Source organism: Lepidochelys olivacea, assembly GCF_965140295.1.
Source record: "Lepidochelys olivacea isolate rLepOli2 genome assembly, chromosome: 2".
Lineage (NCBI taxonomy): Eukaryota > Metazoa > Chordata > Testudines > Cheloniidae > Lepidochelys > Lepidochelys olivacea.
In genome coordinates, this window is record NC_140412.1 from 9,456,140 (window position 1) to 9,480,576 (window position 24,437).

A 24,437-nucleotide genomic window follows, 5' to 3' on the forward strand; every position below is an offset into this window, starting at 1 on the left:
CTCCCTCAACTTCCAGTTATTTTTCCTACTGCTTATAGCAGGGGTGGCCAACTTGAGCCGGAGAAGGAGCCAGAATTTACTATATTCACTAATTCACTATACATTGCCAAAGAGCCGTAGTAATACGTCAGCAGCCCCCCCTGCTCCCAGTGCATCCTGGCCATTGGCAGCCCCACCCATCAGCGCCTCCCCCTCCCTTCCCGCACCTCCCAATCAGCTGTTTCGTGGCATGCAGAAGGTTCTGGGGGCGAAGCGAGGGCATAGGAGGCTCAGGGGAGGGGGTGGGAAGGGGTGGAGTGGGGGCAGGGCCTGTGGCAGAGCCAGGGGTTGAGCAGTGAGCACCCCCCGGCACATTGGAAAGTTGGTACCTGTAGCTCCAGGCCCAGAGTCAGTACCTAGACAAGGAGCTGCATATTAACTTATGAAGAGCCACATGTGGCTCCGGAGCCCCAGATTATAAGCCAGGGGTGGACAGACATTCACCATCTCCATAATCCTTCACTGGGCAGCATCACCCCCAACACAACAGATGATGTGGTAGATGCTTGACCAGAAAGCTGTGAAAGATAGAAAAAAACTGTTCTTTTTTTAGTCTACCCAAAACCTTGACACGAAATTATAAGATTACCACCCTTCTAGAAGTCTCATGTTTCTCATGATATTTGTGAAAAAACTTAGCACAGATGAACTTGCACTGGAAGATTATATATATATATATATATTACAAAATAATGCTCACTTAATATTCCTGTTGAAATATTAACTAAACTTATAGTTGTTACTGTCTTTATTTGGCTAAAGGTCAAGGTAAAATACTAGTATGCCTAGAAATCAGAATTGGAAAAGAGCTATTATATTAGCAGTCCATCCTCCCCAGTACACACCTTACCCCTTTAGAATTGTTCGTATCTAAAGCGTCTTGCGGCTTTTTACCCAACCTTTTATACAGTGCTTATTAAGATTACCTCTGGGTAGGCAGGAGATAAATGTAGTAGAATCGTTCATACTGTTTTCTCTTGCTGTACTGGACAAGCAGAGATACTACGATGCTGGGTATGATACAAAAACAATGATAAAAAGCTTGGTGAACTCAGATGGCAGGGTGGAGGAATAGTTTAGTTTTCCTGAGTCAAATGTTTTACAAAGTTAGCATAATATGCTGACTCTGTCCTCCTTTACATTTAAGATGCCATGTGGCTTGTTCATAACATTCTAGTTTTACACAGGGACCTTCACTGCCATCAATTTACTATGCCTCTCTGCTTGCACTGCTCAAGGAAGGGAAGCCAGCTGTTTTAATGCCTAAACTGCTGGAATGCCAGGTAAAATGTAAACCAAACTCATTGCTTCTAAAAGTATAACTGAGATTTAATATTATTGAACAGAACTGGAACAAAGTAATTCTAACATTGAAATTTGGCCTGTGCTACTTATTGGTATATTTAAAATAAAATGAATAGACTGCTTTGTTAAATGGAAGCTGCATGAAATGTAAGATTTTTTTTTTTTTTGAGCCCTAGACACTAGTAAAAGGATTTTCATAATCCAGTAGAAGCTCAGTTACGAACACCTTGGGAATGGAAGTTATTCATAACTGTCAAGGTTCCTCCCCCACTCTGAACTCTAGGGTACAGATGTGGGGACCTGCATGAAAAAACCTCCTAAGCTTATCTTTACCAGCTTAGGTCAAAACTTCCCCAAGGTACAAAATATTCCCCCCGTTGTCCTTGGACTGGCCGCTACCACCACCAAACTAATACTGGTTACTGGGGAAGAGCTGTTTGGACGCGTCTTTCCCCCCAAAATACTTCCCAAAACCCTGCACCCCACTTCCTGGACAAGGTTTGGTAAAAAGCCTCACCAATTTGCCTAGGTGACTACAGACCCAGACCCTTGGATCTTAAGAACAATGAACAATCCTCCCAACACTTACACCCCCCCTTTCCTGGGAAATGTTGGATAAAAAGCCTCACCAATTTGCATAGGTGACCACAGACCCAAACCCTTGGATCTGAGAACAATGAAAAAAGCATTCAGGTTTTTTTACAAAAAATAGAAGTAAATAGAAATAAAGAAATCCCCCCTGTAAAATCAGGATGGTAGATATCTTACAGGGTAATTAGATTCAAAAACATAGAGAACCCCTCTAGGCAAACCTTAAGTTACAAAAAAGATACACAGACAGAAATAGTTATTCTATTCAGCACAATTCTTTTCTCAGCCATTTAAAGAAATCATAATCTAACACATACCTAGCTAGATTACTTACTAAAAGTTCTAAGACTCTATTCCTGTTCTGTCCCTGGCAAGAGCAGCATATAGACAGACACAGACCCTTTGTTTCTCTCCCTCCTCCCAGCTTTTGAAAGTATCTTGTCTCCTCATTGGTCATTTTGGTCAGGTGCCAGCGAGGTTACCTTTAGCTTCTTAACCCTTTACAGGTGAGAGGAGCTTTCCCCTGGCCAGGAGGGATTTCAAAGGGGTTTACCCTTCCCTTTATATTTATGACAATAACTCTGAACAAAATGTTATGGTTGTCTCAAAAGTTTACAACTGAACACTGACTTACTATAGCTTTGAAACTTTACTATGCAGAAGGAAAATGCCACCTTTAACTATCTTAATTTAAATGAAACAAGCACAAACAGTTTACTTATCTTGTCAAATCTTTTTTTAAACTTTCCCTTTTTTTTAGTAGTTTACATTAAACACAGTACTGTATTTTCTTTTTTTTTTTTTTTGTATCTGCTGCCTGATTGCATACGTCCGGTCCCAAATAAGGGAAGAAGGGTGTGTGTGTGTGTGTGTGGTGGATTGTGTAACTGAGGCTTTACTGTATTGAAAAATGGGCACAAACACTGTCTTTCAAATAATTACTTCTGAAATGATACCACTATAGTAACTCTTCTCAGCTATTAAGTTTTATGATGTTTCTAGAAAACTTGCGACTTTCCCCATTGTTTGCTGGCCCTAGAGTTGCCAGGCATCCAGTTTTTGACGGGAATGCCCAGTCAGAAAGGGACTATGGTGGCTCCCATCAGCAACGCTGACCAGGCTATTAACCCCTTTGCCCTGCCAACTGGACTTTTAAGGCAGGCTCCCTGACTGCCCTGGTTCCCCACAGTTCCCAGAAGCGTCCGGCATGTCCGGCTCCTAGGCGCAGGGGCTAGGGAGCCTCCGTGCGGAGCCCCCATCCCAAGTGCTGTCTCTGCAGCTCCCATTGTCCAGAAACCGCGGCCAGTGGGAGCTGTGGGATGGTGCCTGCCACCACGGGCAGCGTGCAGAGTCCTTTGGCCCCCACACCTATGAGCTGGCTGTGCCATCCACTTCTGGGAGCCTGCCTTAGCCCCGCTGTGCTGCTGACTGGGAGCTGCCTGAGGTAAGTGCTGCCTGGCCAGAGCACGCACCCTGAACCCCCTCCCACACCCCTGCCCTCGGTCGGAACCCCCTCCTGCACCCCAAACCCCTCTTCCCTGGCCTCACTGGAGCCCACACCCCAATTCCCTTGGCCCCAGCCCTGAGTCCCCTCCTGCACCCAGTCCACACTCCCAGCCGGAGCCCTCGCCCCCTGCCACACCCTGAATCCCTCATTGCTGGCCCCAGCCAGAGCCCTTACTCCCTCCTGCACCTCAATCCACTGCCCCAGCCCAAAAGTGAGTGACGGTGGGGGAGAGCGAGTGGGGAGGGAGGGAGGGCATGAAGGGCGGGGCCTCAGGGCAGGGTGTGTGGCAAGGGTATTCAGTTTTGTTTTGATTAGAAAGTTGGCAACCCTAGCTAGCCCCAAAGGCAAGAAATTAATGTACTTGGTATTCCTGTTTTCTGATTTCCACATGCCATGGGGCGGGGAGAAGAGCAGAGCGTGATTCAGAGGAATTAATCTCTCCCTACAGCCTTCAGATCCAGTAAAATGAAACAAGTGATCGCTAAACCAGTGACCTGTTATAACCTGGAATCTTTGTAAGGAAGAACCCCCATGGCTCTGTAAATGAGCATTAACCTCTTGTCCTGGCAAACTTTATTCTTGTATTAATCTTCATGTCACTGCAAAGATAACTTTTGGGGAGAGGAGGAAGCAGGATTATTCTAAAATAAACTAGTTGTGTTTATACTTAAGTCTTGCAAAAGACCTCACTATGAAGATGTGATAGTCCCTTCCAAGATAGTATTTTTGTGCTAGATTTGCATTTGGAATTGAATTGCAGCAGTGAGGGAAACCCATTGTAATCCTTAACCATCAAGCAGGTGGTGTTGGGTTTTTAGTCATCCTGTCTTGTCTCAGTGGATAAAACCTGACCATGCCGTGGTCGCTTGTCTTGATTATCGTTACTGCTTTCTCTGATACACAGATTATACTGGAAAGAGACAAGAAAAATGCAGCTGTTAACATTTTCTTCTTTGTTCAACAGAGATCCTAGAAATCTATTTGCTGTGGAAAAACATGGAACTTACATTTTAACAGAAAACCATTTAGTTTTTATGTTTTGTGAAAAAATAAACTGCATTATACTGTGTTTTTCATCCAGCTCTCCATATTAACTGACCCAGTGCTGACAGCCTGAGCCCAATACATAGAAGTATTTGGTATATGTAAGAAATACAAATTGCAATTCCATTAATTTTATTTTACTATGATTGATGGCACTGGTAGGCTTTGAGCTTGCTTAAAAATTGTAACAATCTCAATAAAACATTGTGTTCCAGTGATGATATATAGAGAGCACATGTGCGAGGGAAACTCAAGTTCAGCATTTCATTTTAATCACAGAAAAACATGGATTTTTATGGGGGGGTTTATTGGATAATTTTGGAGGGGGGAGCAGGATTATCACAGAAAACCAGGATCCCTTGTCAATCACAGCCTGTCACTCCACTCTTTGAATCTGACTCCCCCTTGCCATCCATATCAAGTTTAATCATCTTAGTCTCACCTTCAGGGTCTTGCTCAAATGGATCCTGGCCTAACTCTCTGATCTCATCATCTCCTTATCCCTTTCACTCTGCCAATGATACCAGCCCCCACCCTCATCCTTCTCCCACTTGCATGTTGATCCTGCCCCTATGCATGGAAAAACATTCTAATCTGATAAACTAAGTACCACTTGGGCTTCCTTCAGATGCCTTCCAAATATCTTCTACTTCAGAGAGAATTCCATGAATATTATAAAGGTGTGTCTCTGCTGCAAAGAAAAACCCATGGTGCAGAGACTGAACCCAGAGCAATTGATTTGCACTCATGGGGCTTGGGCTGCAGGGCTAAAAAGAGCAGTGTTGACATCTGGTCTTGGGCTGGAGCCTGGGCTTTGAAACCCAGTGAGGGGGAGCATCTTGGAGCCCCAAGGGCAGGGGTGTGGGAGGGGGCTCTGGGCTGGGGCTGAGGGGTTTGGGGTGCAGGAGGGGGCTCTGGGCGGGGGCAAGGGCACAGGCTGGCTTGCGGCAGCTCCCAGTCAGCGGCACAGCCGGGGGGGCTAAGACAGGCTTCCTGCCTGTTCTGGCACTGTGGACCACGCTGTGCCCCAGCAGCATCCAGCAGGTTCAGGTCCTAGGCAGAGGCGTGGCAGGCAATGGTGCGCTGCTCTCACCTGCAGGCACGCGTGCCCCCCAGCTCCCATTGGCCACAGTTCCCGGCCAGTGGGAGTGCAGAGCCAGTACTTGGGGTGAGGGCAGCACATGGAGCCACATAGGAAGCCCCCGCACCTAGAAGCCGGACCTGCTGGCAGCTTCTGGGGCGCAGCGTGGTCTATGGTGCCAGGACAGAGCTGTGATTGAATGTCTTGGTGTTATGGGGGGAAGAGGTAAGCATTAGGGACATGACATATTCAAAGTTCAATATTGAAATATTGAACTTCAAAAGTTTCTTCCCAGCTGAGTGACTTTTTTTACATTTCTGCTTAAATTTGTTACAGGAAAGACTATCAAGTTTTTCCTAACCGAATGCTCCACTTTCTTTTTTTTTTTTTTTTTTAAACTCTTGGGTATTCAGATTTGTTAAGTAAACCATGGAAGTCAACGTCTACTAACCTGTACAATAGATCATGTATTTGAAGTATTATGGAGATTTGGGGAGGAAACTGTGGGATAATGGATATTACTGTGTGCTTAGTGTAAATGACAATTGTGGATCTCAAATATTTAAAGCATAGTACTTTCTTCCATTGAGATCTGGGAGGGCCATTGTAGGTGTTTCAGGAAGTGGTATTTGGTGAGTCAGTAAGTGGTGGTCCCATCTGTCAGCATTGAACCTGTGTCCTGGAGAGTGGTGTTGGAGTATGCTGTGACATCTCTTAAATGGAACCTAAAGCTGACTTGACAAAAGAACTTGTGAATTACAGTAACTCCTCACTTAACGTAGTTATGTTCCTGAAAAATGCAACTTTAGTGAAACTGTAAAACGAATCCAGTTTTCCCATAAGATTGAATGTAAATGTGGAGTGTTAGGTTCCAAGGAAATTTTTTTGGAGCAGACAAAAGGCATTATATACTGTGCAGTACTGTATGGTACTGTGGTTGGGAAGTGCCCCTAATTTACCCCATACAGGCACAGCCCGCTGCAGGCAAGGACACTAGAAAGCACCTTTGCAGCAGCAGTGGCAGCTTACCCGGAGAAGAACAGGTGCCAACTTTGCCGGGAGATGCTCCAGGCCCGCCTCTTCCCGTCTCCACTCCACTCCAGGCCCACCTCTTCCCACCCTCACCCACATTCCACCTCCTCTCCTGAGCATGCCTCATCCCCGCTCCTCCCCCCCACACACACACCCTCCGGAAAGTCCTAAGCGCCACCAAACAGCTGTTTGGCAGCGCTTAGGACTTTCTGGGAGGTGGGGGAGGAGCGGAGACACGGCACTTCCCCACTCCTAGGGAGCATTGCACAACTTTAAACAAGCATGTTCTCTAATTGAGCAGCGACTTAACTTCGAAGCAACGTTAAGTGGGAGGACGTTAAGTGAGAAGTTAGTGTACTGAGTCTTATACCTAGTATTCTGGCCAAAGCCTAAATATAGTAATTACACTTAGATTTTTCTCCTGCAAGTAATCTAAGCAAACTTAAATAACCTTCAACTCATGCCCGAAACTGTAGAGTAATGTTTCAGTGCCGTTAAACAGCAGCTGCATTTTAATGATGTGTGATGTGAAGCTTGTTAGCTGTTTTTAAAGTGCTTTGGGATAAAAGGCCCTATATTGGACGGGGGTGCTGATAGTGAAGAAAACGTTTGTTTAGTGTATACATTCCAAAGGGTGGTGGTATCTTGACACCTATTGCTTAGATATCTAATGGTCTGCACTTCACTTTTGTTGCAGATTAATCAGCCACTCGATGGGGATTAACAGTGGAGCACCTTTTTGTGTCGCCTTTCCACCTCTGCGTAGCAAGAATAACAACTTCGGCACTTTGTCAATAATAATTATGAAACTGGTATTAACTGAATGGCAATTATGGATTTTTAACTCTAATTCACAGTAAACTAGCAAGCCATATGTTGAAATTCCTACTAAGTAGCTTCCTGTTCTTTGTTTCATACCTACCTGAGAAGTTGTGAAGTACCTATCTGTACAAGAGGAATATAAGCATTACTTGCATCAGGAACACAACAGAAGTGGAAAGAGAAGACATCTTAGATATGATAGTATTATTTATAGAGTTATAATAAATATATATTTTTATGGTAATGAAAATGGCTCCCCAGAATGCTGACTCAGAATCTATGCAAGTTCAAGAGCTACCTGTGACAGATCTTCAGAAACCAGCAAACAAAGAGAATGAGAGTAGGGAGGAGACTATTAGCGAAGGATCCATAAACCGGATACCAATACGCCTGTGGGTGATGCATGGCGCAGTGATGTTTGGCAGGGAATTCTGTTATGCCATGGAGACAGCATTGGTAACCCCGGTATTGTTGCAAATTGGTAAGTACATTCTTTTCATGTCTAATCTACTGTTTTAAACAAAGCCATTGCTTGTTCTTAATGTTTTTTGGTTAATGCCATAGGAAGAAGTGGTTTTGTTACAGCTAGAGCAATCGGCTGTAAATTGGAACATCTGAGTTTCATTCTTGGTTCTGCTACTGACTAATTGTAACCTTTAACAAAATGTTAAACACTTTGAACTTGCATATACCATTTGTATAATTGTTTTTCTTGTTATTTCTTAGGGTTAACTTAGGGTTAATCTTATAGGAGATTTGAGGGAAAAGTACCAAGTATTTTTTGCTAATATTGTAAGTTGTCAGTACAAATATATAAAACCTATGTATTTTCAAATGTGTAAAGTTTTTAAAAATACACTAAGAACAAATCGTGTCAGATTATATCCAGATATCCATTTTAACGTATTGGACAAATATTGAGTCCAGTGGACTTTAGGTACAAACTTGTTTTCAGTAGTCTTGACACAAGAACTGGGAAATTTAATCAGGTTACTTTGCCCAAGAAAATGCTGAGACTATTGTGTGGATTGGCTTTGACAGTAACTATTGAGCTATATAATATTGTATGTTCTATATTGAGCTTCTAGTGAACCTTTTATCTTACCTGTAATTCAGTGAAGCTCTTGCTTGGTATCTTTCTTTTTTTTTATGTTTAAAGATACAAAGCAATACTGTGCCAAGAACTTGCTCATATTATGCAATAGGCAACTGGCACATGAGGAAAAGGAGAGAGTACTTATACCAAGTTCAACCTCTCACTTACATCGTATGTCATTCCGAATGTTAAACTATATTTTAACTTTTTATGCTTGAGTCTGAAAAATCTCAAAATGAAGATAGAATGGATCCATGGTCAACATTAAGTTGTGAATGCATCTGATGAAGTGAGCTGTAGCTCACGAAAGCTTATGCTCAAATAAATTTGTTAGCTTCTAAGGTGCCACAAGTACTCTTTTTCTTTTTGCAAATACAGACTAACACAGCTGCTACTCTGAAACCTGTCATTAAGTTGTGTAGCTCTGAAGTAATATGCCATGGCTAATGTTAACTAAACATCTAACAGTTTTTGTTTGCTCAAATAAAGTTGCTGATTTAAACTATTAGCATGTTTTAAAACTAGATTGCAATTTAGTTGCCAACAACTCGGTCCCTTAATTAGGTCAGTGTTGTTGGTACAGGAGGTCGGTAGGATTTCCTGTTACCAGCCAAGAGGGCCAACAAGAAGTCCATTAATGGACAGAGCAACTTTGGCCATCCTTGCTGCAGTCCACAGTGCATTGTGTAATAGAAATAAAATGAGGATTAAAATGAGTGTAGACGGTTCTGCTTCTTGCATATTAAGGAAGTGTTTGTGCCAGTTTCACAAATAATTGCTGGTCTCATTAAAAGACATGAGTCTCCAGACTTTCTAACCAAAGATGAAGGCCAGGTATTAAGTGTTTTAGATTAATAAACACTTCAGTATCCCTTGCTGTAGCAAGTGGTGAATGGGAAGAGGACAGAATTTGAGCAGGCTTAGTGGTGCCTGTGAATTATTTGTATGTAATATCGATATGCTTTAAAATACAGCTTAAAACAGTATTGCTTCATTACCTGACACTGCCACATTTGATCAAGTCCTACTTTGACCTTCCTATGTGATTTGGAAACCTGAAGATTGGTTTGTGGAATCAGTGGTTAATGAGGCTATAATTTTGTGGATCGTACAATATACCCTCTTTAAATATTGGCACATTAGTTGTTGTTGTTTTTCCAGTCCTGCATGAATTTATTAGATGTTTAATTCCCCCTTCCTCACAACTTCAAACCATTTTTTTTCCCCTAGGCTTGCCCCAACAGGTAATCTATATGGTAACTTGACAGTGCTGAATGGTTGTACAGTAATAGAAGATGTGAGTCAGTAACACTCAGTGTGTTTTTTCATGTGTTATTAACTTTATATATTTCAGCATTTTATGATTAAAAGATACAACTGAACTATTAAGGTATGTGCACATGCTGAAACTGAGTGACTGTTATATCAAAAGTAAACAATCGTTGCTGAAGGAGAACCATGGCCTTGTCTAAATGGGCAGGGGAGGAGTAGAGTGTAGCTTGTCTTCAGTTGACACTTGCTATTTGCTGCACTATACAGAAGCCATACCAATAGCATGCACACAGGACAGCTCTGCCCTCTTTCAATTTGTATCATGTACATGCAGCATACTAAGCGCATGGCTATCTGGGAAGGTATTCCACAATCCTTTGCGTCACTGCTGTGCATTGTATACTCTGGGTTTTTTTCTTCAAACATTGTCAGATGCATAGCAGAAACCTGTGGAATTCTGGGACTTGAGGCCAAACCAAAAAAAAATCTGTGATTCCATTCTCTCCATCCCATGGTTCCTCTTTTTCTGGGCAGGCTAGTAACGTTTTTTTAATTGTTGGCTGCATTGCTATGCTTGGAACCACAAATATACAGAGGCTGCTTGGGCTTTATTTGACCTCTTTAAGCTGAGTAGCTTTAGTTTGGACTTTGCCTGCTGCACCACCAAGCAGATGGCATAGCCATAGCAGCTCCTCCAGCAGTGACAGGAAGGGGGATGAGGAAGAAAATGACGACAACAAAGCTGTTCCTGGAACAGCTTCATGCGGTGCCATTTCAGGGCTTGGGAAGCCAGCATCTGTTGATGGGAAAGGATTGTTCTATACACCTGGGATGACCAAGTAAGTGGTGAGAGAATTTCACGGTGGTGAAAGCAACCTTTTTTGGATATCTGTGCTGAAGTAGCTCCAGAGCTGCAATAGCAGCATACCAGCACAGTGCCCCACTCACCGCTGCCATCTGGAAGCTAGCCACCTCTAAATGATACCAGTCCATAGCCAACTAATTCAGCAGAAGGGAGATCAACTGCTGGGGCTATTGTCATGCAGGCACTTGACGTCCATAAGGTACTGCTGCAGTCGGTTATAAAGCTTGGTAATGCTCAGGAGATTGTTGATGGCTTGCACACATGGGGTTCCAAACTGCACTGGGGCAACTGATGGAACCCATGTGCCTACAGTCTGCCCCCTGCACGAGGTCGGCTTCTAAACAAAGGGGTATTTCTCCATGGTGCTATATGATTTGGTTGATTACCCATGGTAGATTAACATACACAAATGGAGGATGGTCTGGAAAGGCCATGATGCTAGGATCTTTTGGAACTCAGGCCTATTTACGTTAAGGGATAAAGGACCGTTTGCCCCCAGGATCGCTATGGGCTTTAACAGTGTGGAGATTGCTCAGATTATCCCAGGAGACCTGGCTTATCCTCTGCTTCATTCACAGACTGCTTGGATGGAAGGAAGGAATTATTTAACTGTCACATCACTAGTTGTAGAATGACAGCGGAGTGTGCGTTTGGCTATCTGAAAGGAAGGTGGCACTGTTAATGGGTTAGGTTGGAAGCTGCAGGGGGAAAAAAGCCTGAGATTATACCTGCATGTTGTATTTTGCACAATAATATGAGAGCAAGGGGGAGAGAGAGCCTTGCCAGTGGGTGGGAAGCTGAGGTACAGAGACTTGCTCAGCAGTTTGAGCAGCCAGCCAGGTATCCACTAGAAAATGGCAAGAGCCAGGTTAGTACTGTCAGGGATATGTATTGCTGTTACATTGAATTTCAGGCCTGAAAATGTACAGCTGTACATCTGTTTCCTCTGCTGCCTCTTCTTCTTCTGTCTTCCTGTGGGTAATGTCAGGGCTCAAAGTTATCAGGGATGTCAGATAATCCTAGAATATCAGGGTTGGAAGGGACCTCAGGAGGTCATCTAGTCCAACCCCCTGCTCAAAGCAGGACCAATCCCCAACTAATCATCCCAGCCAGGGTTTTGTCAAGCCTGACCTTTAAAACCTCAAAGATAGGAGATTCCACCACCTCCCTAGGTAACGCATTCCAGTGCTTCACCACCCTCCTAGTGAAAAAGCTTTTCCTAATATCCAACCCAAATCTCCCCCACTACAACTTGAGACCATTACTCCTTGTTCTCAGTGGTAGCAGATGACAGAACAGTCTAGATCCATCCTCTTTGGAACCCCCTTTCAGATAGTTGAAAGGAGCTATCAAATCCCCCCTCATTCTTCTCTTCTGCAGACTAAACAATCCCAGTTCCCTCAGCCTCTCCTCATAAGTCATGTGTTACAGTCCCCTGGACGCTTTCCAATTTTTCCACATCCTTCTTGTAGTGTGGGGCCCAAAACTGGACACAGTACTACAGATGAGGCCTCACCAATATCGAACAGAGGGGAACAATCAAGTCCCTCGATCTGCTAGCAATGCCCCTACTTATACAGCCCAAAATGCTGTTCGCCTTCTTGGCAACAAGGGCACACTGTTGACTCCTATCCAGCTTCTCGTCCCCTGTAACCCCTAGGTGCTTTTCTGCAGAACTGCTGCCTAGCCATTCGGTCCCTAGTCTGTAGCAGTGCATGGGAGTCTTCCATCCTAAGTGCAGGACTTTGCACTTGTCCTTATTGAACCTCATCAGATTTCTTTTGGCCCAATCCTCCAATTTGTCTAGGGCCCTCTGTATCCTATCCCTACCCTCCAGCGTATCTGCCTCTCCTCTCAGTTTAGTGTCATCTACAAATTTGAGAGGGTGCAGTCCACGCCATCCTCCAGATCATTAATGAAGATATTGAACAAAACCGACCCCAGGACCAACCCTTGGGGCACTCCACTTGATACCGGCTGCCAACTAGACATGGAGCTATTGATCACTACCCGTTGAGCCTGACGAACTAGCCAGCTTTCTATCCACCTTATAGTCCATCCAGCCCATATTTCTTTAACTTGCTGGCAAGAATACTCTGGGAGACTATATCAAAAGCTTTGCTAAAGTCAAGGAATAACACATCCACTGCTTTCCCCTCATCCACAAAACCAGTTATCTCGTCATAGAAGGCAATTAGATTAGTCAGGCATGACTTGCCCTTGGTGAATCCATGCTGACTGTTCCTGATCACTTTCCTCTCCTCTAAGTGCTTCAGAATTGATTCCTTGAGGACCTGCTCCATGATTTTTCCAGAGACTGAGGTGAGGCTGACTGGGCTGTAGTTCTCCAGATCCTCCTTCCCATTTTTAAAGATGGGCACTACGTTAGCCTTTTTCCAGACATCCGGGACCTCCCCCGATCACCATGAGTTTTCAAAGATAATGGCCAATGGCTCTGCAATCACATCCGCCAACTCCTTTAGCACTCTCGGATGATGACTTGAAAGAGCTGGGCTCCCAGGTACAATTGTTCTCCCTGCCCTGACCTTGGCCCAGAAGGGAATAGTATTTGGAAACACTGCTGTAGGGGCATAGCAGGTAACATATGCCAGTGTTCCTAGTACCCTGTGTCCAGTGGCAGGAGAACATGGCTATGTCCTGGTTGAGGACACTGAATTGTATGTACATCCTCTAGCAGCAAATGCTGTAGCAAAGCATTCTGCTTCTGTATTGCCTCAATGTGTTGCCTCTGCATGTCCCTGTCTCTCACTACAGTGTCTCTTGCCATGACAGTGCGGTCTCTGGCCACTTCATCTCTCGCTCACATTCTTGATAGCTTTCCTCTCTGATCTCAAACAACTAGCTCTCCCTTATTTTTCAGTTTTTTGGAGCATTTGCAGTGAGTTCTAACACTTCATCTCCAGTTTTTCATTTCTCCCCTCTCAGGTTAGCCAGCCATTGATAAAGGCCCTGTCCTTGAGGGTCAGGCAGCTGCAAGTGCTGTGGTTGGGGAAGTAGGAATCACTTGTGGTTTTTTGTCAATCTTTTTTTTTAAATATGTATTTACCCCTCTCTGAGATTCTTCCCATTCTTGAGGGGAACATCAGTTGGTAAGTGGGGTGCATGAGGAGGGTTAGATGGGGATTTTTGGATGTTCAGTCTATTCCATTTGGGTTTGCAGTTATGCCTGGGAGGCTGGGGGGGAGGAGCGGGGGCAGGGGAGAGAAGAGGGATAGCATTGTTCCCCCTTCAACACTGCAGTCTATGCTGTGCCTTGGAGGCACTTCTGTGATGTTAGAGGGATTAGCAGGAGCTTCTGGAGGTGAACTGGATAGCAATCCCCGTTTCCTTTAGGCCAGGGGTCTCAAAGTCCTGGCCGCAGGCCATCTGCGGCCTGAGAACCTCCCCGCTGAGGCCCGCAGAGGAGAGACCTATGCTGCCAGCAATATCTGCTGCAGGTGCCGCCCCTGCACACACACCCCAGCTCCCATTGGCTGGGGCAGAGGGACAGAGGTATCATCACTAGTTGCCAGGCAGAGTCAGCCATGGAGGCAGTGTCACTTTTTTCCACAATGAATATAAACAAGTCAAAATACCGAACACCACTCTCTGATGCCCACCTCGCTGCAATCCTGAAGGGTTCAACTGCTCAGTCACTGAGGCCAAACATCTACAAACTAACAGAATTGAAGCATTGCCAGGTGTCTGGCAAACACTGAAAACTCTCCGGCAGGCGAAGAATTGTATCAAGTTGTATGACCTTTTTATTATTTCTAAGAAATTCAAAATAAAAAATACAATATAAACGTTTTCTTTTCTGAGCACCATCTTCAGTGACCTTATTGGTCCGCTGGGAGGATTTGAGGTCTGGCACTGGCCCAAAAGTAAATTGAGTTTGAGACCCCTGCTTTAGGCTTTCCTGACTCTTGATGGCATTACAGTGAGGTGAGGGACTAGGAGGTAGAGAATAGCCTTATTCAAAAAGGCAAAGGGTGGACGGAATGCTCTGTGAAGTTATTCACCAAGATGGTTCCCCCCCCCCCCAACCTTTATCCCAAGGTAAACTTTTCCTGTGTGAATGTGTACATCAGGGCATACATACCTCAGCAGGGAGCTGTAGTCTTAGTACCTTGTCCGCCTCGTGTCAACTGAGAATACTAACCAACCTTTTTTTCCTCATAATGACGGTCTTAAATTGTTGAATTTTGCAAAACTAAATGATTGAATTATTCAAATGTTGCGCAAGGGGAGGTGGAGTATAGGTTGTGGCTGCATCATGCTGTGTGGGCTGAGGGAGGCAGGGGCTAGAGACAAAGGGTCCTAGTTCACATCAACCAGAACTGGTTGCAGCCCTGGAGCATCCGGAGCAGAAGTTAGAATGGTAGTATGGTAAAATAATAAACTGTAAAGATAGATACTTACATGCCTAGGATCTGCCTCCTGAGTGTCTGGCTGGCAGTTGGGCGGGCTTCCTACCCAGTTGGTTTCTGAAGCAATTCTGGCTTTCTGGGAAAAGCGTTTCACTGCTCTCCATGTTCCTCCTGTGATGGTTTTTGCTGCTTGTCCTTGTGTAGAGTGCCCAGGGTCCCCAACTTGCTTAGGGGTGGTGGTGGTATAAATGCTTAAACCTGTCAGTGCCTCAGAAAATTTACAGGTTACATTTCCACAGCTGGATTGTTCCCTGGCTTTAATGCAAGTTCTCCTAAGCAGTTTTTTCTTTATCCATTACTGGGCAGTATTCCAGTTGTGACCCCCATCATGGGAATCTGAATAGTGATGTCCACAAACACCCCTTTATCATGGTGGCTGGCCCCAAGAGCTTGCTGCACTGATGCTTCTGTCCATATGGCAAGGAGATCTTGGGTCTTAACGTGGTGCCAAATAGCTGCTCAAGGCAAGTTGTAAAGGCTTTTGGAGTAATATCACTGTAATGCCATTATATTGGAATCCAGGAGCAAATGGGCTGATCCTGGCACTGTGCCAGATTTTACAGTGGGGAGACGACCAGCTTGACTCCTGGTGGGCACAAAGGTCAACAGATAGTTTGGCCACAGAGGCCCCCCGAGGCAGTTTGGTAGTCCTTCAACTGCTATCCCAAAGTAGCACGTGGCAGCATTGCATATATGAGAATATTAGACCGCACTAACTAAACTAGCATTGAATTTAGCACACTTCAAAAGACTGCAGAAATCGCAATAAATGCACAGTTGGTGGATTTCCATGAATTTTGTGTGTGTGTACACAAGTATTTTCAAACTATACTAACTATGAGTTGGTCCAGACAAAATGCTCCGTCCAGACAAATGATGTCGTTTCATTATTAACGCTCTTCTAAAATTTAACCCTATATGGTATAAATTTTCCTTCAGTCAAAACAGTTCCTACAGTGGATCTGTCTACCACACCACTGAAATGATTTGAAAAGAACAAAACCGGGTGAGCAGTTTTGATGCTGCTTTGCTAAACTTACTAAGTTAGATTTTTTTTTTTTAAACTAGAAAGTGATTTGGTTCATAATACCAGAGAAAATGATAATTCGTTAGACTGTTTATGCATGGCCTTTGTTACCAACACTTTTCACATCCTTAGAAAATAGGAAAATGTATGCATAATGTGGCCAACAGACAAATGCTTGCTGGGTTTGTTAATTCATGTAAATCTATTCACCATTTTCTTAAAAGGTAAAATTTGTATGCCCATGAAATCAGGAAGATTCTTAAGGCCTTCCAGTGTAAGAAATCTATCTTGTAACTGTTAATGTATCATATTTTTAATGTGAAGTTTATAACATTGCAATTGAGTGATAGTGTTTCAGCAGTGTCTATAAAATTTGAAGTTTATAATAGTCACTGTAACAGTTTTTATAGTTAATATGGTAAGTGACTCACTAAGCTTTTATTGTATTTCAAAGGCTTTTCCCCATGCCATTGAGTATTCTATGAATAGTTAATAAGCACAGAACCGATTGTCAGCAACAGAAATGTTCCACTCTCCCTCTTTCTAAAGCAGCATAAATTATTAAATGTATTACTCTTTCTTTTAGAAAAGGGAAATAAGTGAACTCTTACTTAAGGTTCAAGTGAACATTTTTAACACTATCCCATCTACCCTTTGTGTGACTTAGAAATGTAAGAAAGTTTCCCTAAAAGAGAGACAAACTCTAATCCCTCCTTCTCTAAGGTGATGAATAAGGGGTACCCATTTCAGGTGATGCTGCCCAATGGGTCTTTGATATATTTCATGTTTTGAAATTCATGCTTTAGTACAACAGTACCTCTAACTTTTTTATGTATCATTTCATATTCAAGTGGATGTCTGATATCACATTGTAATGTGGGAATAAATGGCCACTTATTGTAAACTTTCGCCATTTGCACATTAAATATTCACGTTTTGTTTCAGGCTTACCTCTGAATATAATGTTTAGTCAGTGATGCTAAGCAATAGTATTTCAGGAAACAAATACTTTGATTCTAATTAATAGGCTCTAATAAAGAGGTGGAACCAACTCAAGCAGAATACAATGGGTTATTTTTGTCTGAAAATTTTCTCATATACTGTAGAATCAAGAAAGCACTTCACTTTTCACTGATTTACATGTAGAATAACCTTTTTGTCCTCTGGTCTGCCTTTGTCAACTTAGGCACAATGAGACGTGCTAATAGCATGCTGGGTACTTCACAAACCTAAGGATCTGTGATCCCTGCTCAAAAGATCTTATAGCCCAGGTGCAGGCAAAACTGTTCAAATGAAAATGATGCGTTGGGCAATATTACAAGCTTGTGGTTGGAGAAGTTGTGCAGTCGTCGTGCATGAAAAGACCATCCCTGTCCCACATCTAATTTTGAAACAATCAAAATGATAATGACAAAGTAATAAGGAAGGATGAAGGGAAAACCAAGAGCCATTTGAAGTTCTTAGGCCTAAGCCAAAGCCCACTGAAATCAATGGGCATCTCTCTATTGCCTTTAGTGTGCTTTGGATAGTAAGTGTACAAACTTCAGAAAGATGTTTTCAAGTTATGGCTATGGCCTGCTTCCCACCTCCCCAGTCTATAAGTTGCTCATGGTAACCTGGGCTCCTTACCTTTTTTTTCAAATACAGCTGGTGAATTAGGCTCTGATTATTGTCCTGAGTAAAAATTCTTCATGCAAAATAGAGATTTGGGAGCTAGGGGAAAAAAATATTTGTATTTGAAACTCAAGGAAAAAAATTTAAGCTCTTCAGTTTCCTTCTCTATTTCTTCCACTATGTGGGGCAGGGAGTCCAGAATGGAAAGACTACTACTAACTGAATAAAACCTCTAAAACAGATTTTAGGCATATAGCCATAACTTTATCTATAGCCCAAGACCCTAAAGAATATGATGTTTTATTCCATTAATACGTGTCTCAGGTGGTGAACGTATAATACTGTGAACAGTGCACCTGAGGCAAATATTAAAAACATCTTGAAACATCCCCACCCATCACTTTTCTTTTTTTTAAAAATAGACGACTGGTAATTTATGCCCCTGAGGGGTGTCTCAAAATTAATAGATGTTGCTGTGCATACTGCCAAGGATCAAATTAGTTGTGTTCGTACTGTGAATCTAATTTTTATTATTAAATAACTTACTGTGACATAAAATCAGTACCTGGGACATGATCTGTGATTTGTCTTATTTTCTTAGAGAGGGGTCTATGTAACATTATAAGCATCAGATTAACTCTCTGAAAGCACCTTTTCATCCAAGGATCCTGAAGTGGTATGCAAATTGTGACAGGGCAAGGCCACATGGCTATAGTGAAGTAGTGAGGAACAGGTATGTTTAAACAAATCCCTGGTACCATGGTAACCAAATGGCAGTTGCTTCAGGTTAATCAAGACACATGGGGCCAATTAAGATCTTTCTAGAAAACAGTGGAGATAGCTAGGTTGATTGGAACGCCTGAAGCCAATCAAGGGCTGGCTGGAACTAGTTAAAAGCCTCCCAGTTAGTTAGTGAGGTGCGCGTGTCAGGAGCTGTAGGAGGAAACCATGTTGTTGGAGGAACTAAGTAATACAAATCCATATCCGGTGTAAGGAAGGAGGCCCTGAGGTAATGGTGAAGGAGATATTGAGTAGGGGCTGTTGTGGGGGAGTGGCCCAGGGAATTGTACATGTCCTATTTCCAAAAAAGTCAGCTACCATAGCTGCTACTATTAGGGTCCCTGGGCTGCAGCCCAGAGTAGAGGGCAGGCCCGGGCTCCCCCCTCCCTTCCCAATTAATCACTGAGACTGGGAGACAACAGAGACTGTGTGAGGGAGGGTTGCTTTTCCTCGCCTGCCTTGCTGGCTTATGATGAAAATGGCTCAGTAAGCTGTGACCCTTGCCTCTAGAGAGAGAAGGGCTACATGCAGGGTCACAGGGAGTCTCTGAGGCTAGCGAAATCCACCAGGAAACATGGGACCCATGGAGACAAGGACAGAGCTTTGTCACAAAATATAATTCTATGGGATTTCTGATCCTACAGGTGCCTGTAGGAAATAGAGCACATACTTTACCTCATACTAAGCAAAATGCTAGTGCCACTCCCTTTGGAAGCCTTTAGGTTGACAGCTGTGGGATAACCACATCACTTACAGGAAAATAGCTGCACAGGCGGCATAAAATGCTGCTTTTTCATAAACAACTTTGAGCCTGGGCTTCAGAGACACCAGCGATAAGTAGCCAGACATTCAGCTCAAGGTAGTATGAGGACTTGAGCTGGCGTCATGTTCTTGAAGCCTGTATGAGCCTCGAATTAATCTTTTAAAATATTTTTAAAATGGAGGCTGAATTTCAAGCAGTGCAGGGGTATAGGCATATTTTCCACTGTGATTAATGAAACTTATCTGAATCTCCTAGATGGATTTGAAAATCTCAATCAGGAAACAGATGAATTATTTCCCTTGTTCTAATTTTTTCAGTATAGTTGCACATGAGAATGCACTCTTGCTCTCTAATGAGAGTTGAAGAATCTAGTTGGAGAGCTAAATCTCATGGGCTATACAAGAAGCCTGGAAAGATCTAGGACATGTATATGACATGACCTTTTACTTGGACACAAGATCTTAAGAGCGAACAGCTAAAGCGTGTCTATTCCAGGCACACTTCTATGCCTTGGGGGTTTTTCGCTTTCCTCTGAAGCATGGGGCACGGGTCACTTGCTGGAAGATTCTCTGCACCTTGAAGTCTTTAAACTTTGAGGACTTCAATAACTCAAACATAGGTGAGAGGTTTATTGCAGGAGTGGGTGGGTGAGATTCTGTGGCCTACGTTGTGCAGGAGGTCAGACTAGATGATCCTAATGGTCCCTTCTGACCTTTAATATCTATGAGTCTATGCCAAATGCAATTAGTTAGCAGTTATGCTGACTTAAGAAAAATTATTGCCCAACCACTGTTTCTTCATCTCTTTTATGGATGAAGAGGAAGACTTTCAAGCAAGTTTCATTTTGTTTGGTGGTGATTTCTGTTCTTCTGTCAGTGGTAGTATGAAACCATATGTTCAGGCTTTAGAATTCCTTACTAGAGTCTTTTTTTTTTTTTCTTTTTATCCCCCACCCAATCTCATATGTAGCACCTCAGCCATTTTGGGAACTTCAGAACTGTAGCTCCCATAACCAGCAGCACAGAGGTAGAGGCTGAGAAATGGAAAATGCTTGCCTAGTCTGTGTTTGAAACCTAGACCAGCAGTGGGGGCTGGGTCAGAGAGAGGTGTAGTTTTCAGAAGTAGACATAGACATGCTAGGGAGACTCACTGCAGGCCTGGACAGCCTGCCCAATTTAGGGTTGCCAGGTTTGGTTGGACATATTCCTGGAGGTTTCACTACATGACATCTTTAATTCCTGGAGACTCCAGGACAATCCTGCAAGGTTGGTAACTGTAATGCCCATGCCCAAATATGCATTGGTCTTGGACAGATATGGTGTGTTTGTGGGAGATGTTTGGCTACTGGGTATGAGCTTGGAGCAGGAGAAAGAGGAACAGCTTCTGGGTTAATCTCTGCGGGGTAGAGGAGAAAACTCCGTTTTGCCTCTGCCACATGGCTGAGCCAATCAAAAATGCCTAGCTCTCAGGCGGTAAGGGGCATTGAAAACACTGGGCAGGGAGAGAAGCCAGTCACTGGCTCGTGCAATTACCAGCCACAAGCAGCGTCCAGCACAGAGAGATGGAGACCCCAGACTCTATCCAGAGGAAGACTATTAACTTCTAGTCTCACCTGTTAGGCCTCCCTTGCTTCAGAAGCTAAGAAAAGGGAAATGTTTGGCGCAATCCTGGGTCCTGGCCCACCCAGACAGAGAGCTGCCCATGTCACAGTGCAATGTCACAGTAGTGTGCACACCTATCACGTGAAAGCTGCAGATGAACTCTGGAGTTGCACCTATTTGCTCTGTGTCTCATGTGAGCTTTTGTGTAATGCTTTGTTACTAGAAGGTGGAAAAAATACCAGGATCTGTTTGGGGGGATTGTTTTTTTTTGTTTGCATGAAATATTCTGCTCCACTGCTTGGAGTTAAAACAAAGGAGGCTGGTAGGGAGAAGCAAACGGGAAAGGAAACACTGACAAAGAGAAGATATCTCCAGGAGCAATACCACGGGTCTTTAAGAGAACAATGAGTGAGCTATTAACTGGAACATGCCTACCTGCCTGTCTCCACCCAGTTTAACAGGCTTATTTTTCCAAGGCGAGAGCCAAATATCAAAAGAACAACTAAATCTTTAACCCCTGCCTGCAGGGATGGGGTGAGAGGGCAGCAGCTGGTTGGACATGTGGGACAGAGAACTGCAGGAGGGTGGTCTCTGTTGCAGCCCAGAGATGGAGGAAGCTGGGCTAAGCGGAGCTTACCAAAACTTGCAAGGAAAGGGTAAAGTTTAGGTGCGACCACCTGCATATAAACTTCTATTGCGTTAATCCTTTCTTCTGCTTCATATGTACCTTTTGGAATCCTAAACAATGTTTGTTTTGAAGAAACTGGTTTGGGGTCACTTTAATGAACAGGTCTCAGGCTCCCTGAGGGCTATCTTCTTGCAGATGATTGATATGGTTGGGGACTGCAACCCAGTGATCCAGTTTCTGAAACCAGCAGCATGGCTGGTTTCAAAACACCAGATCCTCACTATTCATTTGTTTTAATGTTTAAAAGCTCATTTAGAGAAGAATTGTCAAGGTTACTTTCACCTGCATATCCTTTTACCCTGTTCTCTTCTGTGTCCCTTAACTGGCTCCTGTGTTTTTCAGTTTGAGCCTTTTCTGAGCCAGTAAAATGTAATACAATATAAAATTGTACTTCCACTTAACTAATTGGAGGTGCAGAAAAGTTTCCCCCATTTTTTGTTACGTTAGCGTTCTAGTTCTGTTTATAACACTGCTCTAGGCTTTAAGATGAACAGTACAAAATGCCTTTGCTATTCAGATATCAGAGAGTTTATGATGGGCAAAAGTTAGCTGCACTGGATAGATTGTGGAGTTCGCTCTGTTTTGTTTCCTCATTTGGAAAGTTATGCATAGCAGTTCCTCATTTGGAAAGTCATGCATAGCAGTCATGCATAGCCAGACATTTTTGGGCAATCAATAGTAATGACAAGCATACCTGCTGTGTCTTACATAGGTCTCATGGTGTGACTAAAATATAATTACAATTCTATTGCACTCTGCAGATTAGACAAAATTTAAGAATACTACATTTAAAGTGCCTCAATCTGAGTCTCAAATACATATTTCCTTTTGTTTTGCATTGAACTTCAGTACATAACAGAACTGTACTAGGTCCGGTAGACCATTTAGTTGTCTTGATTACTGCAGTACTTATTTTTCTTTTACTCCATCCAGTAGCTGAACATTTAAGATTTCTTTGGTCACTAAAGTTCAGTTGCAGAGTCAGTTTATTCTCCCAAGTGTTGGCTGTTCTTTCCTTTTTTGCTTATCAGAATAAGCACACTTAGTAAAAAACAGTTTGAACAAAGTTTTCTGCAATTCTGTTGCCACAAAGCAGAGAATAGATGGCTTAGTGTTGAGGCCTTCCCAGTATGAAGTGTATGCATAGCTTGCTTGATTTACACTGACTTTCAAAAATTAGGAACAGATGGTAACATTACTGTCAATCTCTCTAATTTCAGATTATGTGCCCTGCTACTGTTCAGTTTAAAACATCAATGCAAAAAAAATTTGTTCAATGACATATAGCGTACAATAAACATACCTGCTAACAGCCCCAGTTCGGCTAGGACTGTCCTGAGTTTTAATACACTTTTAAAACTGCAGTACTTTTTAATGCATTTCTAAGTTTAGGAAACTAGCTACCCTCTTGATTTCCTTACTTAGGTGAGTAGGTTTAGTGACTAAGATGGGACTCATGCATATAAGGATTACTCCTTTAAGGGTTGCAGAATTGGGCATTTTGCCACATTTATGCCTTTTGCCAAATTGTAGATCTTAATTATTGACAGAATGGGGCCAAAAAGATTACTTTCAAGATGGATGTTCTCTTAGTGAAGAAATATACACGTTAACTAACACAAAATATTGCTTAACTTTCTCCACTGACCACCAAAAACCGGTTAATGGGAAAATTGACTTTTTTTCCAGTAAATTGTACTACTACTGAAATGTGGGTGTTTTTTTTGTTTGTTTGTTTTTTTGGTTGTGTGTTTTGTTTTTGGTGTGTTTTGTTGTTTTTTTAAAAGAACGTTCGGTTCAAAATATATGTAGTTGAAGTTCCTTTTAATATTCTAGATTGTATTAAGTAGTGATTTATTATAAAAACTATTAAACCATTTAAACTTCTCCGGAAAGACTATTCTTGGAATATATTTCAGTTAGCTTAGTGTTGCTCTCTAATAGCCTGTCACATCCTCCTTCAAACTTTCCAAAAAACCGCCTTACAAGACATTAATTTTTTTAGTTTGAACTCTGCCTCTTTAATTAGCCTCCTTCCTTTGCTTTAACATGGATTCTACCTCCCAAGGGCAGGAAGGCAGCTAAGGGACTGTTGCTGAATATGCTTGGTAGCTTTAGAGAGGGAGAACTGTTTGCAAAAGACAGACAAAACAAAAGCTATTTATCTGTTGAATTTAAATGCGACACATGATGGCGCTTTTACCACCATTAGTGTATATTGCCATCCATTCATATGACATTTCAATTAACAACCAATGTACCGTACTACTTTCCTGGAGCGATTGTCTAAGTATTAAACCGTGCATCCAAACTAAAACTCACAGTTCATTTGTCTAAGATAATAGGACAGGCAATAATAGGATTTGTGCATCTCTTGATGTGGCTATATGGGGTGTTAACTGCAATAAAGGCAATGGCATAGAAAGAGGTACTTCTTTTTTTAGGAGCTTAGTATACATTATTTTAGAATTTCCTCTTTTTTTAAAAAAAAAAATCCACATTGAATAGTGAGCTAAAAGGATTGATGCATCTGGAATGTCTAAATCAGCCAAAAAAAATTTAAATTAAATAAATTTAGGAATGAGTTTTTTGTTTGGTGGACTTTAGTCAGTAGAGCATCCCGATAGCACAACTGGGACAGAAAATAATTGGGCCAATGGCAGTGTGTTTATCCCTATTATAAACAACCCAAACGTCAGTCCTAAAGCCTTTAGAAAAGACAGGAGGTTGTTGCTGCAGCATGATGACAATTCACAATAAAATCCTCATAAATGTATATTACAGTAGCAATGGCTGTTTGATAGGGTTTGAATCCACGCAGAATCAGCTCCGCCTTTAATCCTTCTAAGGTCACTCTTTGCCTCAAGCTAGGAAAAAAGA

At 42.7% G+C, this 24,437-nt stretch overlaps 1 protein-coding gene across 1 annotated transcript in view; it reads left to right on the plus strand.

The window, feature by feature from the left end:
* The window catches only part of SLC45A4 (solute carrier family 45 member 4), a 104,579-nt gene that overhangs the window by 55,775 nt on the left and 24,367 nt on the right, over window positions 1-24,437 (plus strand). Inside the window, exon 2 of the mRNA XM_084621017.1 lies at window positions 7,297-7,902. Coding sequence (XP_084477143.1) covers window positions 7,659-7,902 — 244 coding nt within the window. The 5' untranslated portion in view covers window positions 7,297-7,658. The remainder of the gene's footprint in view (window positions 1-7,296; window positions 7,903-24,437) is intronic.